The sequence below is a fragment of the Chlorocebus sabaeus genome, chromosome 6 (assembly GCF_047675955.1).
Source record: "Chlorocebus sabaeus isolate Y175 chromosome 6, mChlSab1.0.hap1, whole genome shotgun sequence".
NCBI lineage: Eukaryota > Metazoa > Chordata > Mammalia > Primates > Cercopithecidae > Chlorocebus > Chlorocebus sabaeus.
In genome coordinates, this window is record NC_132909.1 from 56,028,775 (window position 1) to 56,042,004 (window position 13,230).

At 53.1% G+C, this 13,230-nt stretch overlaps 1 protein-coding gene across 1 annotated transcript; it reads right to left on the reverse strand.

Annotated features, from left to right (window-relative positions):
* Nucleotides 1-5,999: 5,999 nt before the first annotated feature.
* On the reverse strand, nucleotides 6,000-10,822 carry TNFSF9 (TNF superfamily member 9). Its single transcript, XM_007994998.3, has 3 exons — nucleotides 10,466-10,822; nucleotides 9,082-9,112; nucleotides 6,000-7,336 (listed from the first exon to the last, which is right to left on the reverse strand). The coding sequence occupies exons 1-3, from the start codon at nucleotides 10,721-10,723 to the stop codon at nucleotides 6,882-6,884; spliced, it is 744 nt and encodes a 247-aa protein (XP_007993189.1). The 5' UTR covers nucleotides 10,724-10,822; the 3' UTR covers nucleotides 6,000-6,881.
* Nucleotides 10,823-13,230: the final 2,408 nt, after the last annotated feature.

Genomic DNA, 13,230 nt, shown 5'->3' on the forward strand with positions numbered 1-13,230 from the left:
TTTTTTTTTTTTTTTTTTTTTGACAAAGTTTTGCTCTTGGTGCCCAGGCTGGCGTGCAATGATGTGATCTCTGCTCACTGCAACCTCAGCCTCCTGAGTTCAAGTGATTCTCCTGCCTCAGCCTCCCGAGTAGGTGGGATTACAAGCATGCAGCACCACGCCTGGCTAATTTTCTATTTTTAAAAGAGATGGGGTTTCTCCATGTCGGTCAGGCTGGTCTCAAACTCCGAATCTCGAGTGATCCATTCAGCCTCCCAAAGTGCTGGGATTATAGGCGCGAGCCACCACGCCCAGCCTCATCTTTCTTAACTGAATGTTTGTATCCTTTGACCAACAGCTTTCATTTTACCCACCCACAGCCCCTGGCAACCACCACTCTATTCTCTGCTTCTATGTGTTTGATTATTTTAGATCCCACATATAAGTGAGATCATGCAATATTTGTCTTCCTGTTTGGCAACGTTAGAGTAATGGCTATGATATTATAAAGCTGTGGTTGGTTTACAATATCCCATCCTTGCTTAACTGCTTTTATGACATTATGACTTTGTAACGCCCTTCTTGGCAAGAGGATTCTTTTTTTAAAGACAGGGTGTCTCTCTGTCGCCCAGGCTAGAGTGCAATGGTGTGATCACAGCTCATTGCAGCCTCGACCTCCTGGACTCAAGAGATCCTCCCGCCTCGGCCTCCCATGTAGCTGGAGCCACAGGTATGTACCACCATGCCCAGCTTGAGGATATCTCTGTAACATCACAGCTGTGTCATAGCAACGCTCTTCTGCGAGCTGTTGCTTCTTTCTAATACCCACATCTGTCATTGTATGATGTCATCTGTAAACCTGTCTGTCACTGCTTGAGAAATGTACCTTTGTGTTGTCTTAGTCATATCTCTCAACGCATCCTGTTCAACGTACAGTATTTTCACTATCTTATTTCACTCTCTCTCATGGTATTTTCACTATCTCTCATAGTATTTTTACTCTCTCTATTATTGGCCTTGCTTGCCAGTTTTGAATCAAACCTTTTTTGTTTGTTTGTTTGTTTTGAGACAGAGTCTCGCTGTTTCACCCAGGCTGGAGTGCAGTGGCAAAGTCTCAGCTCACTACAACCTCTGCCTCCCAGGTTCAAGCAGTTCTCCTGTCTCAGCCTCCCAAGTAGCTGGGATTACAGGTGCCCGCCACCACACCCAGCTAATTTTTGTATTTTTAGCAGAGGCAGGGTTTCACCATGTTGGCCAGGCTGGTCTCGAACTCCTGACCTCGTGATCCGCCTGCCTCAGCCTCCCAAAGTGCTGAGATTACAGGCATGAGCCACTGTGCCTGGCCGCAACCCCTCTATTGTACCACTGTGTTTCTGTAATATCGTTTCTGTCCATTTGAGTGTCCTTAATAATTGCTAACCAGGAGCCAGACACTGTGCATTGAAAGTGTATTAAATTATCAACTCCTGGCTGGGTGCAGTGGCTCACGCCTGTAATCCCTGCACTTTGGGAGGCCGAGGCGGGTGGGTCACTTGAGGTCAGGAGTTTGAGACCAGCCTGGCCAACATGGCAAAACCCCATCTCTGCTAAAAATACAAAAATCAGCTGGACATGGTGGCATGTGCCTGCAGCCCCAGCTACTCGGGAGGCTAAGGCAGGAGAATCACTTGAGCCCGGAAGGCGGAGGTTGCAGTGAACTGAGATTGTGCCATTGTACTCCACTTGGGTTACAGAGCCAGACTCCATCTCAAAAAAAAAAAAAAAATTATCAACTCCTTTAATTCTGTTTTTTATTTGATATGGCTGTTATAACAAAGTAGCTCATACTGGGGGCTTCAATAGCAGAAATTTATTGTCTAACAGTTCTGGAGGCTGGAAGTCCAAAATCAAGGCATTGGCAGATAAGGTTCCGTTTGAGGGCTGTAAGGGAAGGCTCTGTTCCAGGCCTCTCTCCTTGGCTTGTAGATGACATTTTCTTCTTTTTTTTTGTTGTTTTTTGCTTTTGTTTTTTTGAGATGGAGTAGCTAGGATGACAGGTGCACGCCTCCACACCCGATTAACGTTTGTATTTTTAGTAGAGAGGAGGTTTCACTATATGGGCCAGACTGATTTCAAACTCCTGATCTCAAGTGATCCACCAAAGTGCTGGGATTACAGGCGTCAGCTACTGGGGCCTGGCCATAGACATCACTTTCTTCTGTACATGGTGCTCTCCCTGTGTGTGTCTGCGTCCAAATTCCACCCCTCATCCCCACTTTTTTTGGAGACAGGATCTTGTTGTGTCACACAGGGTGGATTGCAGTGGTAATCATAGCTCACTGCAGCCTTGACCTCAAGGTTCAAGTGATCTCCCACCTCAGCCTCCCTAGCAGCTGGGACTACAGGTGTGCACCACCACACCCAGCTAATTTTTGTATTTTTTGTAGAGACGGGGTCTTGCTATGTTGCCCATGACTGGTCTCAAGCCCCTGGGCTCAAGCAATCCACCTGACTCGGCCTCCCAAAGTGCTGGAATTTCAGGCATGAGCCACCCTACCACATCTAGCCAAAGCCCCCCTTTTATAAGAACATCAGTCATATTGGATCAGGGATTACCCTAATGACCTCATTTTAACGTGATCACCCCTGTAAGACCCTATCTCTAAATAGATGCAGTCAGGCTGAAAAAGCTGAAACTTAGGTACTTTCCCCATTTGGGACTAAACTTACTCATCAGAGAATGGGCCTCAGAAGCAAGGTTCCCGAATTTGTGTTTGGGTCATTGTAGATTCAGGGTGTGGAAAAGAAACCTCAAACAAGAAAAACAGTTCCAATAAGAAATACCGGGGAGGGCGGACTTGGTGGCTCATGCCTGTAATCCCAGCACTTTGGGAGGCTGAAGTGGATGGATCACTTGAGCCCAGAAGTTGGAGACCAGCCTGACCAACAAACCCTGTCTCTGCTAAAAATGCAAAAATTAGCTGGGTGTAGTGGTGTGTGTCTGTAACCCCAGCCACTCAAGGGCTGAGGCAGGAGAATCGTTTGTGAACCAGGGAGGTGGAGGTCACAGTGAACTGAGATCGCACCACTGCACTCCAACCTGGGTGACAGAGCGAGACTCCGTCTCAAAACAAACAAAAAAAACAGAAATATAATTTTCCTTTTTTCCCTTAACAATTATACAATACAATCAACAGACTGTAATAGAAAACTGTCCCTGCTTCCAAATCAACAGAGGACCACTGTATGCATTGTCAGGTCTTTACATAAGAGTTAAGCTTTATTTATAATTGTTTGTGGGCCAGGTGTGGTGACTCATGCCTGTAATCCCAGCACTTTGGGAGGCCGAGGCGGGCGGAACATGAAGTCAGGAGATCGAGACCATCCTGGCTAACACAGTGAAACCCCGTCTCTACTAAAAATACAAAAATTAGCCAGGCATGGTGGCAGGCACCTGTAGTCCCAGCTACTCTGGAGGCTGAGGCAGGAGAATGGCGTGAACCCGGGAGGTGGAGCTTGCAGTGACCCAAGATCGTGCCTCTGCAGTCCAGCCTGGGTGACAGAGTGAGACTCTGTTTCAAAAAAATAAAAGAAAAAGAAAAGAGGTTTAATGGACTCACAGTTTCATATGGCTGGGGAGGCCTCAGGAAACTTACAATCACAGTGGAAAATGAAGGGGAAGCAAGGCACATCTTACAAGGCAGCAAGAAGGAAAGAGCAAGCAGGGAAGTGCCACACTTTAAAACCATCAGCTGCCAGGTGCAGTGGCTTACGCCTGTAATCCCAGCACTTTGGGAGGCCAAGACAGGAGGATCCCTTGAGGTCAGGAGTCCAAGACCAGCCTGGGCAACATGAGGAGACCCCTGTCTCTACAAAATAGAATTAAATTAAATTAAAAACAAAGCCTCTAGACGTTGGGAAAACAAGGAAAGCAATTCTCCTCTAGAGCCTCCAGAAGAAATGCAAACCTTCAGTCACCTTGATTTTAGCTTAGGGGAGGTCAGAATCCCAAGGGGGCCGGGTAAGGTGACTCACGCTTGTAATCCCAGCACTTTGGGAGGCCAAGGCGGGCAGATCACTTGAAGTCAGGAGTTCGAGGCCAGCCTGGCCAACATGGCAAAACCCTCCACAAAAAGTACAAAAAAAATAGCCAGGAGTGGTGGCCTGCTCCTGTAATCCCAGCTACTCAGGAGGCTGAGGCAGGAGAATCACTTAAACCCAAGAGGCAGAGGTTGCAGTGAGCCAAGACTGCACCACTACACACCAGCCTGGGTGACAGATGAGACTCTATCTAAAAAAAAAAAAAAAAAAAAAAGAGCCAGGCGCGGTGGCTTAAGCCTGTAATCTCAGCACTTTGGGAGGCCGAGACGGGCAGATCACGAGGTCAGGAGATCGAGACCATCCTGGCTAACACGGTGAAACCCCGTCTCTACTAAAAAATACAAAAAACTAGCCGGGCGAGGTGGCGGGCACCTGTAGTCCCAGCTACTCAGGAGGCTGAGGCAGGAGCATGGCGTAAACCCGGGAGGCGGAGCTTGCAGTGAGCTGAGATCCGGCCATCGCACTCCAGCCTGGGCGACAGAGCAAGATGCCGTCTCAAAAAGAAAAAAAAAAAAGTAGGTGGGGACACAGAACCAAATTATATTAATGACCTTCTTTGGAAATAGGGTCTTTGCAGATGTAATTATTTAAATTAACATGAGGTCATATTGGAAGAGGGTGGGCCCTGAATCCAGTATGACTGGCGTCCTTATAAAAAGGGGAGAGTTCAGGCCTTGTGCCTTACATCTGTAATCCTGGCACTTTGGGAGTCTGAGGCAGGAGGGTTGCTCGGAGTTCAAGACGAGCCTAGGCAACATAGCAAGACCCTGTCTCTACAGAAAAAAAAAATACATAAAGAAGAAGAGGCCAGGCACAGAGGCTCAAGCTTGTAATCCCAGCACTTAAGTAGGCCAAGGCAGGCGGATCACTTGAGGTCAGGACTTCAAGACCAGCCTGGCCAACATGGTGAAACCCTGTCTCTACTAAAAATACAAAAATTAGTTGAGTGTGGTGGCGCACCTGTAATCCTAGCTACTCTGGAGACTGAGGCAGGAGAATCGCTTGAACCCAGGAGGTGGAGGTTGCAGTGAGACGAGATGGCGCCACCGCACTCTGGCCTGGGTGACAGAGTGAGACTCCTTCCATCTCAAAGAAAAAAAGAGGAAGAATAGAGAGAGATGGAGTCACACAGAAAGAACACAGCCATGTGACCAACAGAGGCAGAGATTGGAGGATTGCTGGTAACCACCAGAACCTAGGAGGAGGCAAGGAAGTCCTCTCCCCTGGAGTCTTTAGAATGAGCATGGCCCTGTCAACACCTTGACTTTGGACTCTGTTTCCAGAACCGAGCGATAACAACTCTCGTTTGCTTTAAGCCACCCACTTTACAGTACCTTCTTATGGCAGCCCTAGAAAACTATTAGGTTGATGCAAAAGTAATTGCAGTTTTGCCATTAAAATGGCAACCCATGTCACCAGCAAGAGGCAAGAAGGAAATCAAAGTAGCTCCTGTAACTCTGTGGTCGCATCTGAGTCTTTGCACCACTTCCTTCTCTCCACTATCTAGCCTCTGTGGCCCAGACCACCCACATTCCGGGGAGGAGATCCGATTGGCCCAGTTTCAGTCACGGGTCCAACCTGACCCAATCAACTGGGACGAAGGAATTGAGTCACCTGTTGCCAGGATTGTTATTCAAAACAGGCAAACTACCCTGTAGCCAGACAGACGGTGACCAATCAGGTTTGACCAATCAGATTTGGCACTGGCTCCCGGACCAGAGTTGGGGGGACCATCCTTCTCTCCCCACATATCCCATGTTAAGGCCTTGGTTGCAGGGTCACAGGGCTATCCTAGCGGGCCAGAGGATGCGTCTAGTTATAGGGGTGGTCGTGAAAGATCTGTACCGTGGGGAAATTATGGGGCTGAAGAAACTGGCCAGCTATGTAGAGCACAGAGAGACAGGGTGTGCTGGTAAATGTTTAACCACCAACTCTCCAGAGGGAGGAAAAATGAGTGTTTATTATAAATTGTATTGGCATGTAAACAACCTTGGAGACATAGCGATACCCTCCCTATCTCCGCAAAAAAATTAAAAAGTTATCCAAGTGCGGTGGCGCACACCTGTGATCCCAGCTACTGGAGAGGCTGAGATGGGAGGATCACCTGAGCCTGGGGAGGTCGAGGCTGGAGGCTGCATTGACTCATGATTGCACCACCGCATTCCAGCCTGGTCAACAGAACAAGACCATCTCAAAAAAAAAAAAGAAAGAAAGAAAGAAAAAAGCTAGTCCCCAAGTATCACACAGGAGGTGGAGGCTGGAGATGAGTCTTTAAATTGTTCACATATTACCATAACTCAGATTTTCTTTCAGTCTGTTTCTGGATATTTCTCTAGCTCGCTAGCCCTGGCACAATGCTGGCACATTACAGATGCTCAATACACACAAATAAGCAAATAAGTACAATGAATTAACAGAAAGGATGAATCCCAGTTGCTTGGGAGGCTGAGGCGAGAGGATCGTCTAAGTCCAGGAGTTCAAGACCAGCCTCAGCAGTGTCGAAGACCCACCCCCCCCCCCAAACAACTCCCCTAAAAAAGCCCATTCCACAAACTCAGGAACCTCTTTAAATAGATATATAGATATATAGATATATAGATAATATATATAATACATTATCTGAGCTCAGGCTCAGAATAAATATCAAGGTCCAACTTGAGGAAGGAGTGGGTGAGGAGGGTTCTCAAGGGGAGGTCAGCAGCAGGGACCCCTGCCAAGCCCCTTGAGGTAGAGAAATTACCAGGGACCCAGCACCAGGGGTCTCCATGAAGGATGGAGTAGGGTTCAGTCTCTGTCCAGGTGGGCTGCACCCAGGCTGGGCGTTATTCAGACCTCGGTGAGGGGAGTCTGGCTGGGACTTCGGGGGTCACCCGGAAGAGCCCCAAGACTGTGGCGCCCTGGGTAAGCTGCCAGGCATGGCATGCCCTGGCCTCAGTGTGCAGATGGACACCCAGGCGCTGGCCGGCACCCAGGTGCAGCAGGCGGCCCTGGAAACCGAAGGCCGAGTTCCGAGCCTCGGAGGAGGCGGATGGCAGGTCCACGGTCAAAGCCAGGGCGGCAGAGCGCAGTGGCTGCAGGTGCAGCGCAAGCGAAACGGAGCCTGAGCCCTCGCCGGCCACCACGCGCTGCAGCTCTAGTTGCAGGAAGACGTAGTAGACGCCAGCCTTGGCCACCACCAGCTCCTTCGTGTCCTCCTTGTATCTCAGGCCCTCCGCCAGAGACACGCCTGCCAGGCCTGGGTCGCTGTACCAGCTCAGGGGCCCATCGGTCAGCAGAACTGTGGGAGGAGAGGATGCACTTAGTTTAGCTGAGCTTGTCCCAACACAGCTGGGCGTGGCCACAGAGCAGGACAGCGCAGCCCTGGGAGAAATGAAAGGGTGGGGGGTTTCGAGGGGAGGGGGGGGGAAACTGGGGGGTGGGGGGGAACGGGGAAGGGAAACGGGGAATGGTGGGGCGGGGAGTGGGGCAGGGGAGCGGAGGGGAGGAGCTGAGGGTGGGGGGCGGCTGATTGAAGGAGACTGAGGTCGTGGGGGACGGGACTTTGAGCGGGGGTAGGGCTGGGGGAGGGAAAGAAGGGGCTAGAACAGAGGAAGGGAATCCAGGGGGAAGGCCAAGAGTCAGGACAGGGCAGAACTCCAGGAGGCTGGGTGGGGAAGGAGCGATGGGGCTGAGCGGGGAGAGACTTTCAGGAAGAGGAGGAGGGGGTGAAAAGCAAAAGGCCGGGAGAGTCTGGCTGGAAGAGGCCTCGGGGAGGGGTAAGGGGACTCCTGGAGAGGGCAGTGAGGGGGTTGGAGGGAGCAGCAGATCCCAGACAGAATGGAGATGGGGGAGAAGGGAGAGAAGGCAGGAAAGGGGAGAGGAGAAGTGGAGAGGGAGGCTGGGAGGGAGCTGGGAGGGAGAGGGAAGGTTGTTAGGAAAGGGGGAAGTTCTAGAGGAAGGATCCATCAGGGAATCAAGGGAACTTTGAGAGGGGTGGACTTTGAAGAGAGGACTTCAAAGAAAGGAAAAGGGAGGAGGAAGGGGCGGAGGAGGGGTTAGGGAGAAGGAAGCACCAAGGAGAGAAGATGGCAGGGAGGGGGTCTCTCGACCGCGAGGGGAAGGGATAGGGAGGAGTATTGGGCAGGCGGAGGGAAAGAGGGGAAGGGGATCTCTGGAGTGGGGAGGGAAAGGGGATGGGGTCTCTGGAGGGAAGGGGGAAGAGGTCTCTGGAGGGGGAGGGATGGGGTCTCTGCAGGGGGGAAAGAAGGGGGTTGGGGTCTCTGGAGAGGGAGAAGGGGGAAGGGGTCTCTGGAGAGGGAGGGAAGGGGGAAGGGGTCTCTGGAGGGGAGGAGAAGGGGGGAGGGGTCTCTGGAGGGAGAGGGGAAGGGAGAAGGGGGTCTCTAGAATGGGAGGGGAAGGGAGAAGGGGGTCTCTAGAATGGGAGGGGAAGGGGGAAGAGGTCTCGAACGGGAAGGGAAGGGAGTCTCTCGACAGAGAGCGAAGGTGTGGGGAGGAGGGTCTTGGAAACCGTTGGGGAGGAGGGTTTGGGGAAGGGGTAGGGTAAGAGACAGGGAGGAGGGTCTGGGGAGGGGAAGGGGAGAGGAGGAGGGCCTGGGGATGGGGGAGAGAATGGGAGTAGGGAGGAGGCTCTGGGGGAGGAGAAGAGGTGGGGAAGAGAGGCTGGGGGAGTGGGGAAGGGGCAGGAAAGAGGAAAGAAAAGCAACAGGGAGGAAGATTTCGAAAAGAAGGAGGCCAGAGACACAAAACCAGGCTGGGGGTTGGGGATGTCAAGCCCCAACTCTGAGAGGGCAGGGGTCCCAGGTGGGCCCAGATGGGGGTCTGATGGGGAGGCCATGGTATCCAGAGAGTCAGGGCAAGTCAGAAAGAGGGACGAAAGAGAGATCGGTGGCGTTCAAAGAGGTGAAGTGGCAGCTTTCAGAGAAGGTCAGAGCGGGTGGGCGGCAGAGCCCCACTTTCCAGGTGTTACCCCTTCTTAGTATCCCCAGGAGGGTCCAGGGACCGGAAGTGGCGCAGGACACTCACCATTTTGGGCCACCAGCTGCGCAAACATGCCCTGTTAAAAGTGGAAAGAAGGAAGGTGGATGGGGGTTCCCCAAGAAAATGGAGGTTCTGTCTCCACTCACTTCAGTTGTCAGGGTCCCCAGGGTCTGTGCAGACCTGAAGCCTACGCTTCCCTTCCCTTCCAACTAAAGAACACTGAGAACACACACACGAATACACACACAAACACACACAAACACACAACACACGAACACACACACACACAAACACACCACAAACACACAAACATACCACAAACACACGAACACACACAAACACACACAAACACACAAACATACCACAAACACAAACACACGAACACACACAAACACCACAAACACACACAGGAACAAACACACACAAACACACACACACACACACACACACACACAAGAAACTGGTGGCTCAACCTGCCCCAAGGACAGACCTCCGAGAATTCAGAAGGGAAAAGAGATCCCTCTTCTTTTCAGCCCCCTTGCGGGGATTCCCCTGGGGGTCTTGCAAGGGAGAGGGGGATACCTCAACGGTTGGGGATAAGGCTTTCTGGGAGTTAGCAAAGGAACTGGGGGTCTCCCTGGTGGTCCCAGATAAAGAGGAAGTGCCCCCCTCGGATCGCGGATGGAAAAGTTTCCCCCCAGGGATGCGGATCTTGCGAGGTTGCGGGGTAAAAAGAGGTGCCCTCTCCGTCCTAAGTCCTACATGGAGAAAGGAGGCTATCGAGGGTTGGAGAACTGCGGAGGGTCTCCCTTCCAGGGTGCAGATGGGGTGCCTTGGGAATGCAGAATGAAGAGGGGTGCCCCCACCCAGTGCCACATGGAGGAGGGAAGCCAGCCTTTCTCCGACCCGGGGTGCAGAAGATGTGTCCTTGGGGGGTTGAGGACGGTGGGGGTCTCTTCCTCCTGGCCTGGGGTGCTGATGGGGTCTCGTGGGGATGTGGAATGAAAGGGGTGCCCTCCCGTGCAAGACGGAGAAGGAGAGCCCTTAGAAGTCCAAAAAGAACTTGTGGGGGTCTCCCCTCCCCCGTCCGGGATACAGATAGGGTCTCGTAGCGGGCGCAGGATAAAAGGGGTGCCCCCGGGGCTAGAAGAAGGAGACCCTTGGGGGGTCCAAAAAGAACTGTTGGGCAGTCTCCTCCCCGCCCCCGGCCTGGGGTACTGATGAGGCCTCGTAGGGGTGAGCGATGAAAAGTGTGCCCCCTCGCCCCGCCTCGGTGCTAGATGGAGAATGGGAGCCTCCGTGAGTCTCCTCTCCCCGGCCGGGAGTGTAGAACAGGTGTCCCTGGGGGTGCGGGAGGGAGAAGGGAGTCCCACAGGGACGGTAGGGGTCTCCCGCGAGACCAGCTACCGAGGGTCGGGGCACGTCTCACCTGCCGCAGGTCCAAGAGGCCGGCGGGATTGTCGGGCGAAAGCTCGGGACCCTCGCGGAGTCTCGGGCTAGCCGCGGAGCCAGGCGAGGCGTGAGCCCCGGACACGGCCCAGGGGCGGGCGAGGAAGACGGCGCAGGCGGCAACGAGCAGCAGCAGCACGGCCACCAGAGCCCAAGGCAGCAGGCGGCAGGCGCGGGCGCGGGGCGCGGGAGGCCACGGGGCCTCGGGGTCCAGGGCAGCGTCAGAGGCGCATTCCATGACCGGCGACGAGAGACTGCCGGCAGACACAGCGCGCAGCCTTTTATAGGAACGCCCCAGCCCGCGGCCGACGGCCGCGCTCCTCCGCCCGCGGCCACGCCCCTTCCCAGCCCAGAGCCTTTCCCCTTGCCCCCGTGACTCTGCGGAATTTTCTCCACTCGGATCTGTCTCCGCCTTTCGCTCTCCTTAGCGTTTCCGGCCTTCCAAGCTCGGCCCCAGGTTCTTTTCTGCCTGCTGTGTCTCCACTGCCCTGGTTCTCCCTCTCTGCCGCTCTTTCCCGGTATCTCTGCGGGTCTCTTGCTGACTCAGTCTCCTTTGCTCTGTGTGTCTCCCCGTTAACGTCTTTCTCTCTCTCTCTCCCTGTCCCTGGCTCTTTTATCTATCTCTGTCTCTCTGTCTCTGACTCTCTCTGGCTCTGACTCTCCCTATCTCTGGCTCTGTTATCTCTGTCTCTGTCTCTCTGCCTCTGGCTCTGTTATCTCTCTCTGTATCTCTCTCTGTCTCTGCCTCTCCCTGTCTCTGGCTCCCTCTCTTTATGCGTCTCTGTGTCTCTCCCTGTCTCTGTATGTCTCTGGCTCTCACTCTGTCTCTCTGCCTGTTTCTCTCTGTCTCTGATTCCCTCTGTCTCTCCCTGTCTCTCTCCTTTTCTTTCTTAGTCTCTGTCTCCTTCCCCTCCTCTCAGCACCCCCTAGCCTCCCATCACTAGGACTCCCCCAGGTTCCCCCACATCCAGCACTTCCTAAGAAGGGTCAGGCTTCAGCCAGGCCTCAACCACCCCCACTCCTGGAGCACCTGCCCCCAAGCCCCAACCCCCACAATGGAACCCTGAGTGTCATGCTCAGCCCTCCTGCCTACCTTCCCCAGGATCCCTGGGCCTTCCCTGGCCTGCCCCCACCCACCCACTGGATGCTTCCCGGCAGGAGCCCCTCAGGACCCTATAAGCAGAAGCTCGGAGAGTCCAGGTGGAGAAATTCCCCTTGTGAGAAAGAGACAGTGTGGAGCGAGGTGGAGGAAACTCACATTTCCCATCTGCTCTGGCCTGCTGGAGGCGGCCAATCCGGGGCTGGGAGGATGGGCCAAAAAGCAGTGAAAACTTGGCCCCAAAAGAGGAAGCACTCCCAGATGGAGAGGGACGTGACCCGGGGAAAGCCCTTGGCTGGTGTTGAAGTCCCGGTCTGCCCAGACCAGTGTGGGTCCACACTAGCCAACTCCCTTCCCGTCTCCCAGCCCCACGGGAGATGGGAGGGTAGACCACACCTTTTATCCCTCTGCTAGCAGGAGTCAACAGCCCGTGAAATAAAGGGACTTGTTTTGTTTTCAGATACCAGCTCTGTGGCCCAGGCTGGAGTGCAGTGGCACGATCATAGCTCACTGCAGCCTCCAATCCTGGGTTCAAGCCATCCTCCTGTCTTAGCCTCCTGAATAGCTGGAACTACAGGCACATACCACCATGCCTACCAATTTTTTTTAATTTTTTACTTTTTTATAGAGGCAGGGTCTTGCTATGTTGCTCAGCTGGTCTCAAACTCCCAGACTCAAGCATTGCTCCTCTCTTGGCCTCTCAGCGCTGTGAGTGCAGGCATGCATTACCGTGCCCAGTCATAAGGGAGACTTCTCACGCAACAGAACAAGTATCTTCCGATGTCAGCACTGTGTCTGATCCTGTATTGGGCCTCCCTGGGGGATTACAGAGAAAACAATAATGATACTGGCTAGTGTTGAAGGAACATTACCAAATGCTAAACACTTCCTATATACGGTTTGGGTTCTCCACGTATGAGGCCCAACCCAGCAACAGGGCCACTATCAATTAGCTATGCAAATTCTAGCAGCCCGGCTTAAACCGCCGGAAACTCTCGGAGGGGGCGTCCTCCAGAAGTTTGAGAATGCCACTTGTGCCCACATTTTTCCTTCACAGCTGTTGTTCCTCAGCCTGGAACATTCTTTCCCCAGACCTGCAACTGCCAGACACCTTCTTACCACTCATGTCTCCCTATATACCATCCCTTCCGGGTCAAGGTGACAAACTGAACCAGCCTCTGCTTTCACTGTCTCCTGAAACTTCACTGTAGTGACACTTAAGCAATTGTTCGTAAACCAAAAAAAATTACAAGCCAGCAGAATGGAAAGGTGAGTTTCCTTAGATTTCCACCACCCCCAAGACTCACTTGTTGGTGAATCCCCTCAACCATGAACAATGTGGTGGATGGCGGCTAAAATACAGAAGTTTGCCATAGATAAATCTGCGGAAGAAGGCAGGACGCGGTGGCTCACGCCTGTAATCCCAGCACTTTGGGAGGCTGAGGCAGGTGGATCACCTGAGGTCAGGAGTTCAAGACCAGCCTGACTAACATGGTGAAACCCCATCTCTACTAAACATACTAAAATTAGCCAGGTGTGATGGCAGGTGCCTGTAATCCCAGCTACTCAGGAGGCTGAGGCAAGAGAATCGCTTGAACCCGGGAGGCGGAGATTGCAGTGAGCCAAGATGGAGATCGTGCCACTGC

Excerpts from the sequence above, each read along its gene's own strand:
- TNFSF9 (XM_007994998.3), bottom strand. The coding sequence starts at position 10,723 with ATGGAATGCGCCTCTGACGCTGCCCTGGACCCCGAGGCCCCGTGGCCT. Across the intron at positions 9,113-10,465 it reads GCCTCTTGGACCTGCGGCAG|GGCATGTTTGCGCAGCTGGT; the intron begins GTGAGACGTGCC and ends CACTTTTAACAG. Across the intron at positions 7,337-9,081 it reads GCAGCTGGTGGCCCAAAATG|TTCTGCTGACCGATGGGCCC; the intron begins GTGAGTGTCCTG and ends CTCCTCCCACAG.